Below are 18,294 nucleotides of genomic sequence, written 5' to 3'. Positions count from 1 at the left end.
CGATATCTCTCTTATTTAAAAAAAAAAAAGGGGGGGTAATTTCTCGGTGGATGCGTCTGGTTTTTGCAGCTTTTTGGGATTCTCTTTTTCTGGGATCCCTCCCCCGCCGCAGCCCTGGCGGGGGCCGGCCGCTGCGGTGCAGCCCTGGCCCTGCTCCGGCAGGCCGCCGGTTCCGCTTCCTGCGGAAACGTTCCCCGCAGTCCCGCTATCGCCGGCCCGGAGCGAGGGCCCTCGCACCCCTTCCCCAGCCCGGAGGGCGCCGGCTCCCGCGTTGGGCCCGGCCCGGCGGCCGGCGGCGCTCCCCGCGCCTCAGCGGGCGGAGAAGGGCGCCCCACCCCCGCCGCAGGGGCGGGGCAGGCCCCGGTGAGGCGATGGCGGACGAGGCGCAGGGTAAGAGCTGCGCGGCGGGGACCGGGCCTTCGCCCCCCGCCCCGCCGCCTCTCCCCCCGGTCCCGCGGTGGGGGGGCCTGGGGCAGGTGCGGACGAGCGGCGGTGCTGAGGGCAGGTCTCCTTTCGCGCCGCCGCAGGCGCCTGGAGCGAGGAGGCGGTGGATCACTTTCTGAGGGCGCAGCGTATCGGAGCGAGAGACGGGGCGGCCATCAGGTGGTTCCACGCCGCGAACAGCAAGGCCCGAGCCGGGGAGGCCGCGAAAAGTAAGTGTGAGCCGCTGCCGGCCTGCCCTGCCGCCGGGTGGCCGCCTCAGCGTTACCCTTGGGGGTTGGCGGAGAGGGGGACCTGGTCCTGCTGTGGGGCGCTCCCGGTTTGTCTTCTAGGCAAGGCTCCCAGTGTCTGCGCGTCCCAGGACAGCTGCCTCTCCCTGCGGACCACCGGCCCGGCATCGCGAAGGCGGGCAGGACAAGGTTTGGAGGCGGAGGTGGTACCCTTTTATTAGAGAAGCTCGCTTAGTTCCGAAAAGACAACCAGCTTCCAGGTGTGCAGGCCCCCCGTCCCATCAGACCCTCCGGTTAACAAAGCCCTTCATCACCTACCAGCAGAGCAGAGCCATGGTCAGGGAGTATTCTGGTTTCACACAGTCGAGCCAAGCTTGTCTGCAGCATTGTTCAGTGAATATGTTTGCAAAAGCTTCTGCTGAGGGTAAAACTGTTTTTTCTCATGTGGTAGTACTCAGGTTAGACTGCAGCTCCCTTATATGCCGGCCTGGCCAGCAGTGGTCCAGTTGTCCTTGTTCTTTCCCTGTTTGATCTCGTGGTAGGTCACCCTTTCCATTGTGCTGACACTTCTGCTTGTGGATCTGCTCTGGAAAACAGAAAATGGAAATGACCTGATTTAAGGTCCATCAGTCCATCCATCTCTCCATCCAACGAGGTTCCGTATCAGTGCTGTTAAAAGGGCAGCAGGCAGTGGAGCAAAACCTCATGGGAAGCCACCATAATTCTCAATCTGGCTTTGCGCTGGGTGCCTGCCCCCAGCTGCAGTGCTGTGAGGGCTTTGTCAGGGCTGTACTGCAAAACTTGTCCCGCCTTCCTGAAACAGCTAAGGATTCCCAGGTAGTTTTGACCTTATATGGATGGATCATCTAGGTCTTTTTAGGACGATTTGAAATTGTGTAATGTTGTAACACACTGGGTAATATTTCTTGGATTCTGCAGGAAGGTTTTATTACTCCTTCCCCCCCCTATTTTGTTCAAGATGATTAAAGTATTTCAGATTAGTTGAGAGCAGTTTATTTCAGTGAATAATAATTTAATATAAATTTAATATTAATTTAATTTATGTGAATATTGGGGAAATAGATAATTTAATTATTTAATTTTATATGTAAACTGCTTTCTATTGACTGTACAATTATTATTATCTTCTTTACTATTATTTCAGTCTAAGTAACTGTATATATTGAATTCTCTGCAGAGCTGGTAGCACTGCCCAGACTCTCGGATGCTTCTCGTTATAGAAAGCTGTTTTCAAGAGCTTGCAGCATTCCTAAGATTTCCACTCACTTGTCTTGTGTTTCAGCTACCATTTTCCTGACAGATGTTGCTGGCTGGCTGGCTGGCTGACTTTTTTTTAAAGTTTTGAGGTGGGTTGGTCAGTTTCAAGAAGGGGAGTACTCAGTCTCTGCCAGTGTTAAAATCCTTTGGTCCCCTTTTCTCTAAAAGGCTTCGTCTGGAACCCTGTCTTAAGAGGAAAAGATTTGAAATTTAGCAAGAGTGGATTCACATTTTGGATATGCATTTTGCTGTTCCTCTGAAAAAAACATGATTACTTGGCCAAATGTATCTACACAAATCAATTTTCACATGCTTGTAGATTTCTAAAGAGTTTAGTAATAACTAAAGTACCCACAGAAATGCATCTCTGTTGCTTCACAGACAGCAACTCATACTGGGTGATCTTTGTGGAGTAAGTGTGCACAGTCCAGTGTAGAAGGACTTGCCCTGTAATTTTTACTCTGAAGCAGACACTGGAACTATTGGATTTGGTTCTGTTAGAGCATTCATTTTTTAAATCAACAGGTGATGTTCACATGATAGAAGCAGATGTTCTTCTTCGTGGTGGCAAGGGAGGACATGGAGAACCTATCATGGCTCATCCACCTGAAACAGACAGTGACAACACATTGCAGGAATGGCTGAAAGAGATTGTCAACACAAATAAAGGCATCAAGCTGGATTTTAAGAGGTATTTCAAGACAAAAAGATTTTTATATTGTTTGCGTTCTTAGTAATTAACAATTTTACAGGTAGTGCTAATTATGTTTTGGTGACGGTAGACCAAACTTTTTCTTACTGTGCAATTTAGTGCAATGCATTCCTTTCTGAACAGAAAATGAGGAAACATGATCAGTATTACTAAATGCATTGCAAGAATACTACAAATAACGATTTTATATTCAGTGAATTAGTTACTGAGTTGCTGTAGAGCAAAGTTTTCCCATCGGGAAAACTGAAATGATAGTGCCTATCTGGAAAGCTCCTATCAGTTTTCTGCTTGTGCCAAGAAATTGGGAAAGACAGCCTTCCAACTGGGAAGTCAGACAGTGGCTCCCAGGCTGCAAATGGGGCTGAACCCCCTGGGTCTCTCTGCCTGGCAGCACACAGGTCTCTCCTGCTGTCATCCAGTTTTTTTAGTCTCATTCTCTACCGGGGAAGGGGAATGAAAGTGTCAAGGTTTTTCAAGGAGCTTCTGAAAAGCTTGCTGAAAAGCCAGCTCCTGTTCCAGGTCTGCTGGAGTTCATCATAATTTAGAAACGTCATCCGATACCAGCATAAATATCTTTCTTTTCCCAGAGCTTTTTTTTTCCCCTCCCAAAAGGAAAGGAATTCTGTTTCCTGATCAGCTCCAATACTAACAGTCTATTGGGGATGTCTCAATTCAAGAATTATGTGTACTCCTTTGAATATCTGATCTCATACCACATATGATGTGGTGTTAAATTTCTTCAGCATGGTTTGTAATACAAAAAAATTGTCTTGCTTTTTGTGTGGTAAGGTGCCTGTATATTGGAGTAAATTCAGTCTCTTTGGCCTAACTTACTAATTAAATTTTCAGAGGTTCATTTAGAATTTTAACCATTAGCTGTTTCATTGTCTAATGGAAAATACACCTGAAAACCCCATGAGATTGCCTTGAAAAGTTTGAAATGGGGTTCAAAGTGAGCTGTGATTTTTCAGACATACACCTCTGCTACTCCTAGTTTTAGCTTTGTCTGAATTTGCCTGTACAACGTCTATTTTTACAGCAGATGGAGAATCCACCTCCACATTAAAAAGATCTTCATCAATGCCTAAGTATGCTATAGAAATGCAAAAAAAATGCTAGATAGTTGTAAAATGTGATTTGTACCTGTTTTTCATGTGAAAATTCATGAAAATACAAAGGATGCGGATAGGCTAAATCCTTTTATCGTTACAGAATCTGTAAATGTCTGCCTGGACAGAGAAGGGAAAGGACAACATTTAAAACTAATTCTGAAATAGCCACCTCTTATTTTTCCACAAGGAATTTCCAGCCAAGTGCAGTGATTTAAAAAAGCTTTTAAAATTGTGTTGCATTACAAAAGTCTGATTGTATAAAAGCTTTTAAAAAATACAAGCACACAGTGCAGATCCAGTCAAATGAGTGATAACAGAATTTGATATTCTTTTGGATAATATTTCTTTGGATACCATCGCTGAAGTTTTGAAGATTACTTCAACAGTGCTTAAAAAGAAATATTTTGTATATTTCTACTCTGTCAGCTTGATTGACGATATAATCACATTTCCTGCCTTTATCTACGGGAGTGAATGTATCCTGCAAAATTACTTCAGAGTCCCACTTCAAAAATGCCAGTCATTCACCATGAAGTCAGCAACACGTTTGAATTTTCCAAATGCTGTGCAATAAAAACAGTGCTGTCTGCGTTTTTTTTGTTTTGTTTTGTTTATTTCAAGAGGTGCTGCTTTGGGCTTTTTTCTCTTTACATTATCTTGTACTTTGTAGTAAAAGCATTGGAACAGGCTGCCCAGGGAAGTGGTTGAGTCACCATCCCTGGAAGTATTTGAAAGACGTGTAGATGTGGCACTTAGGGACATGGTTTAGTGGGCGTAGTTGGGTTGGCGGTTGGACTTGATGATCTTAGAGGTCTTTTCCAACCTTAATGATTCTATGATTCTGTGAAAAAGGAAGGCATTCCACTGGCTTTGACAATTCCTTGTCTATGGGAAAATGTGAACTGTTCTGGCCTCAGACAACGTGAGAAATACTTAAGCCAATAATGTTAATTCAAGCCATCACTAGCTTTTCTCTAAGACTTGAGCTAATACCGACTGAAAATGTTGAGTGGAATTCCTGCCACTATGCAGCTTTCTCAACAGTACAAAACTTAAAATGTACAAAATGCCTTTTCACAGAAAACAAAGCAGGCAGCTCAGGGGACAATTTTTGGCTTTAGAGATAACCTAATGAAACAGCTGGCTGCCGTTCCCATTTTTGGCTGCAGTCGTGACACGGTGCATCTGACCTCATTGTGAGCCAGGTTAGACAATAGCTTGGTACAGAACCACCCCTAAAAACAATGAGAATAGTTCTTTACCGCTTTATGTCCCTGAACTCACACTCTGCTGCTAAGGCAAGCATCGGCACTGGTGTAAGAGGATGGAGATACGCAGCTAGGAATTGGGAAGATGTGGTAACAGTTAACCATCATCTGTGTTGTTCAAACAGGCACCCATGGAGCACGTAGCCCATGGTTTATATCCGTGTAAGCTGGAGCAGTTGTGATCCTCTCCTTGCTCTTCGCAGTGCCCTCTCTTCCCCTTCCTTTTTCTGGTGCTCCTGTGACACCCAGAGGGACCAGTTTGGGATGTCGGACAGGGAAACTAACCCTGCAGAAGAACATGAAGAGTTTTCTGTTGGCTCAGCTCTGTATCAGGTCACTGCAAGATTTTGAGGAAAAGCTAGAAGATGCCTTATTCAGAGCTTTTGACGACTCTCAGGAGAAAACACAGGTCCTTGCTATTAGTAAGGAAATCACAACTCTGACCATAATGATTTTAAATTCCTGAATGTTATATAGAGTGTTAATTAATTTGCTGTGAGAGAAAAACTTATTTTCTTGGCATTCATTCGTTTTCCCCATTATTCCACATTTCCTTTCCTTCCACAATACTGCTGTTTCAAAAGTTTTGGTAGGATAGAGAAAAGTTATTGTTTGCCTTCTAGGTATGCTTTTTCTTTTGATTTGAGAGAACAGTGAGAACATGTGACTTCAGATATTTTGTTAAATGCTTACAAGTGGTGCTGCATTGGTTGCTCAAGTGACTACATCTCATACTTAATAATTAGCTGTAGGATGAACATCTGATGGGCAGACTTCTTCATGCTGCCACTACTATGCCACACTTTTGAGCTGTGGGAACAACCACAAAAATGTTAGAGCCTGCAGTAGCTTCCTTAATTAAAATCCTTTCCTAAGAGTTCAGTAATATCAAAGTCTTAACAGGTCAGGAGTTAGAAGAGCCGTGAGATAAGAGCCATGAAGCAGTTCATATTGGGCAGCAGGGAGACAAGAGGCTTACGCTACTTTACACCAGCAGTTACAGTCACCTTATGGTAGAAGGGGACCTCAAGCATTTGCTCTCTGGCTTATAGCGAGTTTCATCAACGTACCTATGTATATACGTACTGTACGTTTCCCATCTGCAGTCAGAGTGAGGTGTGTCATCTCGCCCATGTGTTGTTGGTACAGTCTAGAAGCCGTACGGCCTTCCTTGGAGCTTCTTGAACATGTGAAGCAGCATTTGAGGCGACCCGTTTGGATCAATGCAGACATCCTCCCGGGACCTAATGGCAATAATGCTGTAGTGGATGCAGAAGGGTTCCTCAACGCTGTCACTTCGTTTTTCCCAAATGTGACCTTATCGCTGGGATGGACAACTGGCTGGCAGCCTGACAAACACAATAAAGGTAAAGACAGAAAATTTATTGCATACACTGCATAGTCTTATTTTTTCAATTCATAATTGGTTCAAAATAAGTTATATGCCACCTGGTCACTTTGAAAATAATAGTGAATGTAGGAAGAATTATTTTCTTTGTTGATGTATGTTTGATAGTGTTTTATAGCAATTAGTTCAATGTTTGAGTTGCGGCAGAACTGTATAAAAAACTGATACTTTTGTTGTTAAAGAGTGTTTTGGCCTGCAACTCATTCGCACATATGGAGGAATTTTTGGGGACAAATTGCTTACTCCCTGTTTCAGGTAGTGTGCTCCCCGAATCCTAGGAGGGTTGGTTTGGCAATTGAAATCTGGCACGTTTCCTGAAGAAAAATAGATTAGCTGGAAATTTAAAACCCCGTCAGTGTGCTTTTGCAGTCGATAGCTGAAATCACATTGTCGGTCAATATTGTTTTTAACATTTCATTTCCGTTGAATAATTGAATTTTTGCAATAAATTTTCCAATTAGCCGTTATTTTAGGGTCCTTTTCACAGACTTCCTCTCATAATTCTCATAGCTGCTTTGTTAGTATGTTTTACTCCAGTGCACATGTATTTGTGTGCAGTAGCATAGTCCCCACTGAGATCATCTGTGACCACAATGGCAAAATTATACACCGTTCCAATTGCTAATTATTCATTAGCAAGATTTAGTATTGTGTTATGAGGATTTTGTTGTATGTTATACAGTAATTTTATTAAACTGTATATAGTACTTTCTCCAAAGTATTTTCAGTGCAGTAAAAAGTTACTGGAAATGTGTATTGGAAATAATGTACTGAGTAACCTTTCTTAATAAACGTAACTTTATCTCCATTCTAAATTTCAGTTTATGGTGATGCTAACTAAGGACATACTGTAAGACATGAGAAAAACAGCTGATTTAACAGATTTCAACTAAAATCTTTTTTTAAAGATTTGGTGCTTTTTTAGTCTTCCCAGTCACTACATTGCATATGAGTAATTGAGAAAAAAATTATTAAGTGTTGTTATTAAAGTGAAGATTTTCATAGCCTGTAGAAATAAAAGAACAATTAAGTACCATTTTAAATAGCTCCAGTGCTTGTAAAAATCTCAACGGCAGGCACTTCAGGTGTTTTAGATTGCTTGATTTTAACATTTTTTAAGCTCAAAATGTTTTACATGCTTGATTTGTGTATAGCTCCAATCCTACTAGATTCATTCAATTTTTTTTCTAAATTTTTCATAATGTTTTTGTTTTTAAAGGGTCACTGTCAAGTTAAAACTAGTCCATATTGAAGTCAGTGGCAGCAATGTTTTTTAGAGAAAGGGCAAAGAAACAGTTTCCTGGATATTAAAAAATGTCACATTCTATAGCTATATGTAAAATAACACTGCAGTTACTGGAAATAAAGATTTTCAAAATAAATTTATTTTTCCACGTTACTATTACTTTTCTCCTCTGGGACAATGACATTTTTTATTTATAATCATTTGGCGATTTAATTTTAGAATTACGTGATTTTCACAAAACCCGTATTTGCTCTTGTTTTGTCGTACAACCTAACCGTTCTATAAGTCATTGTCTCTTCATTTGGAAAGAGATTGTATTTGTGAAGAATTCTTTTTAATCAAATGGTCTTTACTGTAGGCTATGACTGGACGATGGTGAAAGAAATGGCTCAGATATGCAGTACACTTTCCCAGCCTGTAACTTTCCCTGTAAGAGCAGCATTAGTACGACAGTCAATACCTGAGCTGTGTTGGTTAATCCAACAGTCGGATAGGTAAGTTTGAGGGCCTTCATTTTTAGCTGTCTTTATTTTAAAGGCACATATTTGCTCATATTAAATATAGCACATTTATGTGTACATACTTATCCCAATTACGTTGAAAATATTTTTTCTTTTAGTTTATCCCTTCAGTTCTTTAATTCCTTCAGTTCTTCAATTGTTTTGTCATGCAGAAGTGGTCACTATTCATTTCTTTAAAATAATAAAATTCCAAAAGCCTCTCATTACCTATAATAAGTAATTTTAAATCTTGTGTAGGTTTGTAATCCAGTTCCACTATAAACATTTCATAAGACTAATGTAGTTAAAAAGACTAAATAGTTTGATGTTTCAATTTGGAATTAATTCAATTTAAATGCTTACATTTTATATATACTTTTTATTGGATTCAGTATTTGTATTTTCTGTAGTAATGTCACTTAAAAACATCAAAGGTGATTTTTAGGTTGGAAGTCAGTAAGTTTGCTACGAAACTAATTAATTTTGCTTAGGTACTTGAAATACATTCAGTGGTTTCCAAACACTGACTTACGTTTTCTTTTAAAAATTGTTCTTACAAACCCATAACAATTTAATTTAAAAAATTATTTACATGTAATTGAGAATAAAACCTGCTTCATACATATTGTCATTTACTCATCTTTTTCACCAACTCTGCCTACCCACACTTCAATAAAGTAGTTCCTTAAGCACCAACCAAGGTCAAAGCCCAAGACAGAAAATTTAAGACAGTCACTTGTCTGGAAAATTTCTAAATAATTAGAAACAACAAGATGGACAAATAAAATGCTGTTATTCTCATTTACAGTGGAGAATCAAGAGAGAAATTAGAATTAAACATTTTAAACTGGGAAATTAATTTTAAAATATTGTTATGTTAAGAATACGTCTTGTGAATTGTGCCATTCTCAAATATATCCTCATTGGACACAAGCATTATTCCCACTGAAATATTAGGATTTTCTCTTACCTCAGCATGAAAATCCTGATTTTTTTAGTGGCATGATTAGAAGACAGAAATTCCTGAGCCAGTTTTACTGACATACAACTACATTCTGTTTTACTTGTATTTTAGGTTAATACCGTTCTAATAAACAAAGGCAAAAATGAAGTATTTGTCATGTGAAGGTTGTGGAGGGTAATGCTTTTAACTTTAAACGATACTTCGAAATTTTTCAATTTTTTTGAAAAGTTATAATAAAATCTGTGCAATTAATGAGAAAAGTGTGTGTGATACAGTGCAGAAGGTACACTTAGTTAATCAGATGGCATCAGTACACATCACTTAGGTGACAAAACATAGAGTATGAAAATCACCCACGACTGAGATTGCCTCACATTTTCTGTTTTAATGCTCTGCCTGTAACTATTTATTACTTTGTCAAACTTTAAATGCTCATTCTTTGCTGGATATCTGCCTAAGATCTTTTATTTTACTCCTTGCTAGATTTGGCAGAACAGTTCACGCAAGGACCAGGCTATAGATAAATTGTTCCGGGTAGTGCAGGATTGTCTATCTTAAAAATTTTGCAGTCCTCCTTGGGAAGTTCTAGCAAGTTTAGCTCTAGGAGCAAGAACTTGAAGGTTGACTAGAGCCAAATTGTGTGACTTACCTCCATAACGAGGAAAAAAATTGGGAATGAACCTCTGCAAATTTTATTTTGCCTGTGTCAAATAGAGGTTTATTTAAAGACTAGTCTGTCTGTACCAAGCATTCCACGTGCCTGTGTGTGCAAACTGGGATGTGTTTGAGCATGCGTGTTTCTGGGGTAGCATTTGATCCAGCCATTGCTTTTCCCAGTAACTTGAAGTCACTGTGGTAACAAGAAGATTGGAGAGACTCTCAGTGCTCTCGGTTGTGGCACAAGTGCAGGGTAGAGGGTGATGACTTGCCTGGACGTAGAGGGGTGAAGAAGGCAGAGACATATAAAAACTGTTAATTGTGATGGTTCATAAATTGTACTTGCTTAACTCTGAAATCTAAAGGAGATTAAGTTTTTGGTATTTAATTACATTTCTAAAATTAAGATACCATAGTCTTCAATATTTTTAGGAGCTTATTCGTGCAATGTCTTTCGGTCTTACATGCTTTATCTTAAGATAATAACATATTCTTTTTTCTCTTTTTTGTCTTTCTCTCTTTTTTTTTTCCTTTTTTTTTGATACAGATATAGCCTCACTGTTTGGACAGGAAAGGAAGATGTATATTCTGTAGAAGATTTGCTTTACATCCGAGAAAACTTTGATAAAAGTAGGGTTTATTATGACATTTTAGAGCCACAAAATTCTGAATTCAAAAAAGCCATAGGAGTAGAATAGTAAATACAAAGCAGGCAATGTCTGACCCTATAATACTTAGTCTCTTTAAACGTGAAGATTTCTTCTTCAGGGAAATGCATTTTCTTTACCAAAAGAATTGTATAGAACACACCTGTATAACACTTTATTGAAAGGCTTCTCAAATAGAAATTTAATGCCTTCTTAATGGTTACTTACTCATCATATGGATGTTCCCTCTCATTCACCCAGTTGTGTGTGGTAAAGGCTACTCACATTACTTAAATATTCTAGTACTTCTTCCCTGCAAGCATGTAAGGGGGAGAATGGCCCCAGCTGATTGTTGTGGACTAAGGTAATTTGCTACTAACTGCTTTTGTGTAAGCCAAAGTCTATGGGACACTCAATCTCTACTAAAGCCTGTTTTCGCTTTTTGTAGGGGAGGACAAGAGTCAAGACTGTATTAGGTACAGAACTACGCAGTTCCCAAAGGGGTTATTTTGTAGCTGATCTTGATACACTCCATTTTTAATGCCATTGCAATTGATAACGTTCTCATTCCTAGTCGACAGAAGATTCTGTTTGCTAGAAGTGAAGAGTGGGATCTGTGATGCTACTCATTCCAGAGAGAAAGAATGGTTATTTTCACTGAATTAAAACTAATCACGTTCTCTGCAACGTGGTCATTATGCATTCCACACCACGGCTTGCCTCCATGCTTTCTGAGCTGTCAGCAACATAGTCCTTGGATCGTGAGAAGGCTGAGTTGGAGTTGTAGCTGCACTGCAGGAGGGGCTGGGGCAAAGAGAACCCCCACAATGAAGAGTAATCCTGTCACGTACATAAAGCATGAAGATGGATTACAGTGAGGTAGACATCAGACAGCATTAAGAAGCTATAGTGTTTTATAAGACAGAGGAGTGCTGGTGGTTCTTTGAAGAGTTTTAAACTAAATTTTAAGTATGACAGGAGTTCTGTAAAATGTTCTGCTGCAGTCTTTCTGAGAGCCAGAGGCTCTAAGAATGAAATAGCTGTACAGTGATTAGTGCTTACAGCAAAAATTGTACATTTATATGATAGTACAGTTATTTTCTACATTCCCCTGGATTGTGCATCTGTTTAACTCTTAGAATATGATTTCAAAAACTTTCAGAAGTTGAACTTCCCTTTGAGAAAAACTAAAATCATTGCAACCCTTATCGCTTGCAGGAAAAGTCCAACCTATTTGATTTTAAGCATTTTTTGGCGCTCTTGCTTCTGCATCCCTTAAAATGAATACAGGTATTGAAGTCTCTGCAGATTGAAACACAAGCTGTGTGTTGTTGTCTTTTGCCAAACATTACAAAGTTTTTTTTCACAGTGACAGAGGAGATTTTGATTTTTAAATGAAAGCTGATTCTGTGAAGGGACATTACCCTGGCATCTTCTTGCTCTCCTCTCCCATTCCTCTCGCATGCATGAATTTTTTTAACTTTGATGTTTTACACAACAGTGGGCAGGCTGTAGTACTAAAGAGTTAATTACAGCAATTTTTCGCTCTTACAACTTTTTTTTATAGTATTAATACAATTGTGATAGAAAAGTTAGTTATATTTATTAATCCTAAATCTTGAAATATGGTGATTTCATGCAGTCATTAAAATTCAAGATTCCTTGTTGTTATCTACAGCTCCTTTGCCAGGTTTATCTAATAATTGGTTTACGTTATTGAGGGGTAGATCTTTCATTATTTTTGTCACCTACTAAGATATACTTGGGTAAAATTAGGAAATATTTTTCCAAATAAGGAGGAAAACCATCTAGTTGTACTTGGAAGAGTTAAACAGAGCACTTAATTTAATTTACACAATCAGGCAATGTGAATGGCAGTAACCACCAAAAGGTCAAGTCTGGCAGTGTGATTCCTTTTAATGAATTGGGAGAAATTATTTATTTTTTAGTTCACTATGACAACATGATCTGATCTGAAGAGATTTAACCTCTCAATTCTTTATAGCATCTGTTTCTTTGAGCTTTGTTTGCATACTTCGCTATATCATGGGAGGAAGAGAGATTAACTATTTCCTAACTGGTCATAACTGTGGAAAATATTTTAAATACTTCAAAGACCCTTTTCTAACCCAGATCATTTTGACTAAAACAGGTTCAGGAGCTATTGCGTGAACAGAGGTGCTAGCAGATCTGATCGTGCGGTATCCTCTTCTGCACGATGACCCTTTCACCTAACTCCCCTTCAGGGAGAACGGGGTATATGAGTGACCAAAGGTCCAGTTAAACCAAAGTTATAGACATTGCTTTGAATCTATAGTACATACAATAAACTAGTAGGAAATAGTATAATTCAGAGGGGTTTATTTTCTGGGATACACCATTGAACAAGAAGCACTTAAGGGACATCAGCCAGCTTTTGGAATCAAATGCAACGTAGCTGCTTTAGCCAAAATGAGTCAGGCAGGTGTCTGAATACCGAACGTGCTTTCGAGGGACGTGAAGGAAATAGCTTGAGGACACATTGCTGTAGCCATGTTCATTTATTGAATGAAATGTGCCGTTAAAGAGCATTGAGCTTTTTGTATTATCCTTGCTGAACACTTTACTAGTTCTAGACTTAGTCTAGGTTTCTTTTCAAGATATTGCTGTCATTCAGAAGCAGCAATACTTTCTGGCCATACATTTATTTGTAATAGATTTAAAGACAAGGGTATCTCGTTATTATTTTGATCCACAGTTTATATAAACATTTAGGACTGGAATGGACTCCCAGATCTTGTTTCAGCTCCTTGTTGCAGGCAGTTAGATTTATTGACTTGAGGGATTTCATCTTTCAGTTGGTTAGGCTTTTTTGCATCTAGACTGGCAGACTTTTCTGTTATTTAGAAACCTTCTTCCCACTTACCAATAACCACCTGAAGTATTAGGATGTGTTAAAACTGGTTAAACTATTAAGTAAAAATCCAGTATCAGCAACTGCCAGAAGTATTTTTAAGGGTGCAGACATCATGGAAGAAGTATCACTGAGCAATCCATGTGGATATGACACATACATTAACAGGGATATTCAGATAAAATTAAAAGAAGAATCCATGATCTGGATTACCAGAAAAATTAATTAAGGTAACAAGACATGTAAAACTAGATTAAACAAAATGCTAGAAATGAATTCCATGAAGCATTCTTGCAGTGACAGAAGGGTTTGACTATATGGTGAATTTGTTTATTCTGTATGGATTGTCCTGTGTATCTGAATTTCTGTACGTATTCTTTTTCACCCATGGATCTCTTAGTTTCCTGTGAAGTCATTTATGTTGTTTATGTCAGTCTAGTCTGACTTGCACGTAAATAAATTCATTCAAATTTGTTTCTCTGTTTTCATACCAGCCTTCATACAAATGCTCTCCTTCTAAAATAAGGGTTAACTGTGGGACTGGCAGTAAGATAATAAAGGTGAGATGAAAGCTAGTTAGTTATTCTGTTGGAAAAAGGGATCTCTGGCAATTCTATATTACTCGAGGTGTTGCTGTCTTTTTTTTTTTTTTTACCTTCCATCAGTGATCTATTCCTTGTACTTAAAACTTTGTTTAGGAGCTATAAATTCTGCCATCTTTTCATGGAATCATTTTCTCTGTCAGTGTTGCTTCATGTCTGTTGGTATTTTTCAGCCAGGTTTTTAGACTTAATTGTCCTTGTTACATGAAAAACCTAGCTGACTTTAATGAAATTAGGTGTTTTCAGGATGTCCAGGTGAGTTAATTGATTAATAAAACATTTCTAATTTACTGCAAGTGTAGTTCAAGCTTTGTATTTTTCTGTAAATTTCGTGGAACTTACTAAATAGATAAAATAACGTGTTACAGAAGAGAATTGACATCATTAGTCCTGCCAACTACTCAACAATATCCTGCAGTAACATGTAAGTATACTGATGAAAGCAAAACAGAAGCTAATTTTCTGAGGTTTGTATTGTTTAAATGTGCTGTGAAATCAAAGAAAATGTCCCCAAAGACACATTTTTCAAAAGCAGTTCTCCCCATCTTCATCTTCAGCATTCATTTGAAGAATTACTCAGTTTTGGCCTACTCTGACTGAAAAAAACCCAGTCTTTTTCTGCAATTAAAACCTTCAAATTAAAGCCTTTTATGTTTTATTTATCAGCCAGCTGTCTGTGATCAGGCCATTTGCTAATGTTACTACAGATTTATTTCTGCACTGTCCGTTAAAGTCTATTTGGTGTTTGAGTCCGAGCACTGTAAAGCTTTCACTTACGATTTTTATTGTGCTTTGTTTGGATACCGAAGAATTTGATTACAGTGCCTGGCGCATGCTTTCTTTTTCACGTCAGCAGTGTTTGTGCAACAGCCGCAGGAAGCTGTATTTGAACCTTCCAAGTGTCCTTGTGCAAAATCAGGCTTACATAAACCCCCGCCTCTGCAGCCCACCATCCGAACTTTTGCTACTGGTGATTAAGAAAACCGATTTTTTTGTTGTTGTGTTTTGATGCTCACAGACATGTATTCTTTAGTTTGTTCATTTTTTGTTGCAGGAATGTCTGTTTGCCTATGCAGTGTGATTCCCTGATGCCTAGGCTTATCTTCCATGTATTAACTTGTTGTATTTACTGTCAGTTTTACCAAGAGTTTTATCTATAAATCTTGTACTAACCGATGTGCGAAAGTAACGGCTGCTAGAAAACATCCAAGCCAGGGTGTTGTGTTAGTCTTTAGTTGTTTGCTTCTCTTCTAGGGCTTTGATGAATGAGTTTTGGCATATGTCTTTGCAGTGAAGTAAGATGTTACTATCTCCTTCACTTCTGATACATTTTTTTACTGCAAATTGCTGTAATTTTTGTATTATTGCCCTTTTAGTAGGTAAAAGAAGTAGGTTGAAGAAAATACTCACTCCATACTGCAATTATTCCAAATTGCAGTGGGGCGTTAAGGTCCATGTTCCCTATACAGGAGCAGTAACTTCTGGCAGATTGGTGCATTAAAAAGCCATAATAAAGAAGCATTATTTTTTATTGTGCTTCCAGTAAAATTCAAGGTATTGTACTCGATTGTCTTCTGAATTTAGAACACGTGAATTTTTGGGGCAATTATATGCTGTTTTTTAATATCTTTATATTTTGGCTTGGCTTCCTTGAATTTTCCAGTGATCCTTCTGTCATCATAGCTGTTGCTTTCACTGCCTAATTGTGATTCCTCTCATGGCGGTAGCAGAAAAAAATTGCATATGCAAATTCATAATCTCGATGGGGATCTGTCCAAGCAGAATAAAAATGTGTTTTAAAAAGGTGTTCTCATTATTGTGTTTTTAAAATCTATGTACAGGTTAAGTTTATATTTTAAAATGGCCTAGCTTTTGAGAGAGAAGGCTGTAACTCATGCGTCCGTGGCAACTTGTGAAAGTGTTCAAAATTGCTAGCTGATACCTTCAGGGAAAAATTACAGGAATTAATTACCATTCATCAGCATGCATCTGCATCTGGATTTCAGAAATATGGGAATAAATGTGACAGTATACAATTCTAAAAAAATATCTTCACGGTTCAATTTAAGATCCTAGTGTCTTTTTTAAATGGCTGAACATAAATTCGCTTTTTTTCTTGCTTGGGACAAAGCCTCTGAATTCACATTAGATCTACAGTGTGGTGCCAGAACAGGAGATTCAATCTTTAAGGTTAAATTTAAAATAGTGGTTTTGACTTCATGTTGATAACTCTGAGTCTTCTGGTGCTTCCTGAAGTGTTGAGCTGTTGATACCTTGGCTTCCTGAATCCCAGTTTAGACGAGCAGTACGGCTGAAGCAAGCCCGGCTTTGAGCTGGGGGTTGGACGAGACCTCCAGAGGTTCCTTTCAGCCTACATTTTTTTTATGATTTAATGCCACACTTCACCTGCTACATAGTACATACCACCTTTAAGGATTAATACGGATGCAAAAGGAGTTGTAAGTAATTCCTCTGTAATTCCTATGGTTTGGTTATTACAAACTTACTTTCATCTTTGTTGAGCTTTAACAGATAATTGCAAGGAATTTGTTTAAGTAAAGGATTTCACAAAGTAACTGCTCATGTCAGCAGAGTGCCTTGGTCCCTCATCGAAGTCCTCGGGTTCTGTTGCCCATCCCGTACCAGCAAAAAGAAGCAGGTTTAGGTTTTAATTGTGTGAAATGCTAAAGCCAAGCTCATCCCTAGATCTGTGCTTGCTTTCAACCAGCTACACGCAACATCGGCCGAGACGCCCGTCTCAGATAACAGGTGTCCTTTGAAGAACAGGAATTTTGCAGGAATTTTGCAAATATATATATATTTTAAAATAAGGTTAACTTGTTTAAAGAACTAGAAGACCTATTGTCTTTTAAAAAGGATTAATAGCTGGGTATTTTATCAGGACAATTAGTCAAAAAAATTTTATCCCTTTCACTCTGAAAAAAAAACCCTGAGTTTTCTTAAGATGTATCCTTATCAAACCTGATCTCCTTGAAGGTATTGCAGTGCCAGTTACACTTTAAGGTGAAAATGAGTGGCTCGGAAATATTTTTAAATATTTTAAAACAAGCATTCTTCCCTCTCATTCTGGATTTCAACATTAAATATAAAAAAAAAAAAGCTTGTCCCTTTTATGAATACAGTGTTAATGTTTTTGGTAGGATGGTTGGTTGTGACTAATGTTGGTCTTTCTATAACAAGCCATGCTCTTGTTACATGAACAAAATAGCCAACTAATGGAATAATGGTTTACTAATGTAAGAATCCATTTATTTATAAATACCTGATTTTAGTTGGAAAATTAATTAGTTGTACTGCATAACAGATGCAGAAAGATGAAGGTCTTATTAAGGATTGATGAGGGAAAAAAAGAGGAATTTAATGACTGGTTTAGTTTACTATTTTCCTTGTGTAGCTGCATCAAATTATGGCAATATTCTTTTGGAAGTGCTGCATAATTGTAAAAGACAAAAATCAAAACGAAGCAACTCCAAATGCCTTTCTCCTTAAAGCAAAAACAGACAAAGAGCGCAGGGAAGGATATTTTGAAAACTGTAACGCCTTAAACACAACCTTGAAAACGGCTTTTTTACAGCTTTCTTGCGTAGTGACTTACTGTTACTAAATTTCTTAAACCAAAATATGAAGTTTTTTAGATGATAGCTCTTTTTTGTGAGGCCACCACTTTTTGTCTAGAAGTTACTTTCATTGTATGGTTTCACAGCATTTTGCAGAGAAAATGAAAACCAAAAGTAAAAAAATATTTTTCACCTTTCTAAACTTATCATGTAGATGTAAAATCAGTAATCTCATACGTAGTGTATTTTACTGAAAGCTGTAGCGTGTGTTGACAGGAATGCTTTCTCACAGAAACGCCACTTCCATTTGATATAGTTTAAAGTATGAATGCTTAAGGATTTATGTCATTAATCCTTCTACAAGTTAGAGTGGATGAGCTTCACTAATTTTTCACTGTAATGCGTGAGAACTAGCCCAGATGGCCCTCTCTGGATGGGAAGCCACAGCTCTTAGAAGAAAACTAGCAAGAAAAAAGTTTCAGCTTGTAGTGTTTTCTTTATCAAGATGCATAAAGAACACCTGGAAAGTATTTTGTTGTTTGCAAACTTCAATGTTTCAGGGGGGAAATTATTGTTATACATTCAGGTTTTGCGTCCCATTCTTTGCTTAAAAGACATTATGGGTGACTGGAAAATGACGAGGATTAAGACTTCAAAGATGGCAGAAGTGTATCTCCACTGAAGTGGAATCACAGTAAGCTACCGACAGGCTGAAAGGGCCTCTCTCACACAATACCTTGTACAAATTTAGCTATGTT

The 18,294-nt window shown here is 38.5% G+C and overlaps 1 protein-coding gene across 1 annotated transcript; it reads left to right on the top strand.

Moving 5' to 3' along the window:
- The first annotated feature begins 50 nt into the window (after nucleotides 1–50).
- Nucleotides 51–13,830, top strand: FAM151B (family with sequence similarity 151 member B). The gene is made up of 6 exons (XM_075137021.1): nucleotides 51–390; nucleotides 528–653; nucleotides 2,475–2,640; nucleotides 6,191–6,408; nucleotides 8,054–8,189; nucleotides 10,364–13,830. Exons 1-6 carry the CDS (start codon nucleotides 51–53, stop codon nucleotides 10,512–10,514), a joined length of 1,137 nt encoding a protein of 378 aa, XP_074993122.1. The 3' UTR covers nucleotides 10,515–13,830.
- Nucleotides 13,831–18,294: the final 4,464 nt, after the last annotated feature.

This window comes from Calonectris borealis, chromosome Z, assembly GCF_964195595.1.
Source record: "Calonectris borealis chromosome Z, bCalBor7.hap1.2, whole genome shotgun sequence".
NCBI classification, from domain to species: domain Eukaryota; kingdom Metazoa; phylum Chordata; class Aves; order Procellariiformes; family Procellariidae; genus Calonectris; species Calonectris borealis.
Note: the sequence above shows the minus strand (reverse complement) of the source record. Positions and strands in the feature narration are given on the sequence as shown.

What these genes read in the sequence shown, in the direction of transcription:
- FAM151B (XM_075137021.1), top strand. Translation starts at nt 51, where the DNA reads ATGCGTCTGGTTTTTGCAGCTTTTTGGGATTCTCTTTTTCTGGGATCC. An exon ending in AGCCGGGGAGGCCGCGAAAA is followed by an intron (nt 654 to 2,474) that starts GTAAGTGTGAGC and finishes TTAAATCAACAG; the next exon opens with GTGATGTTCACATGATAGAA. An exon ending in ATCAAGCTGGATTTTAAGAG is followed by an intron (nt 2,641 to 6,190) that starts GTATTTCAAGAC and finishes TTGTTGGTACAG; the next exon opens with TCTAGAAGCCGTACGGCCTT.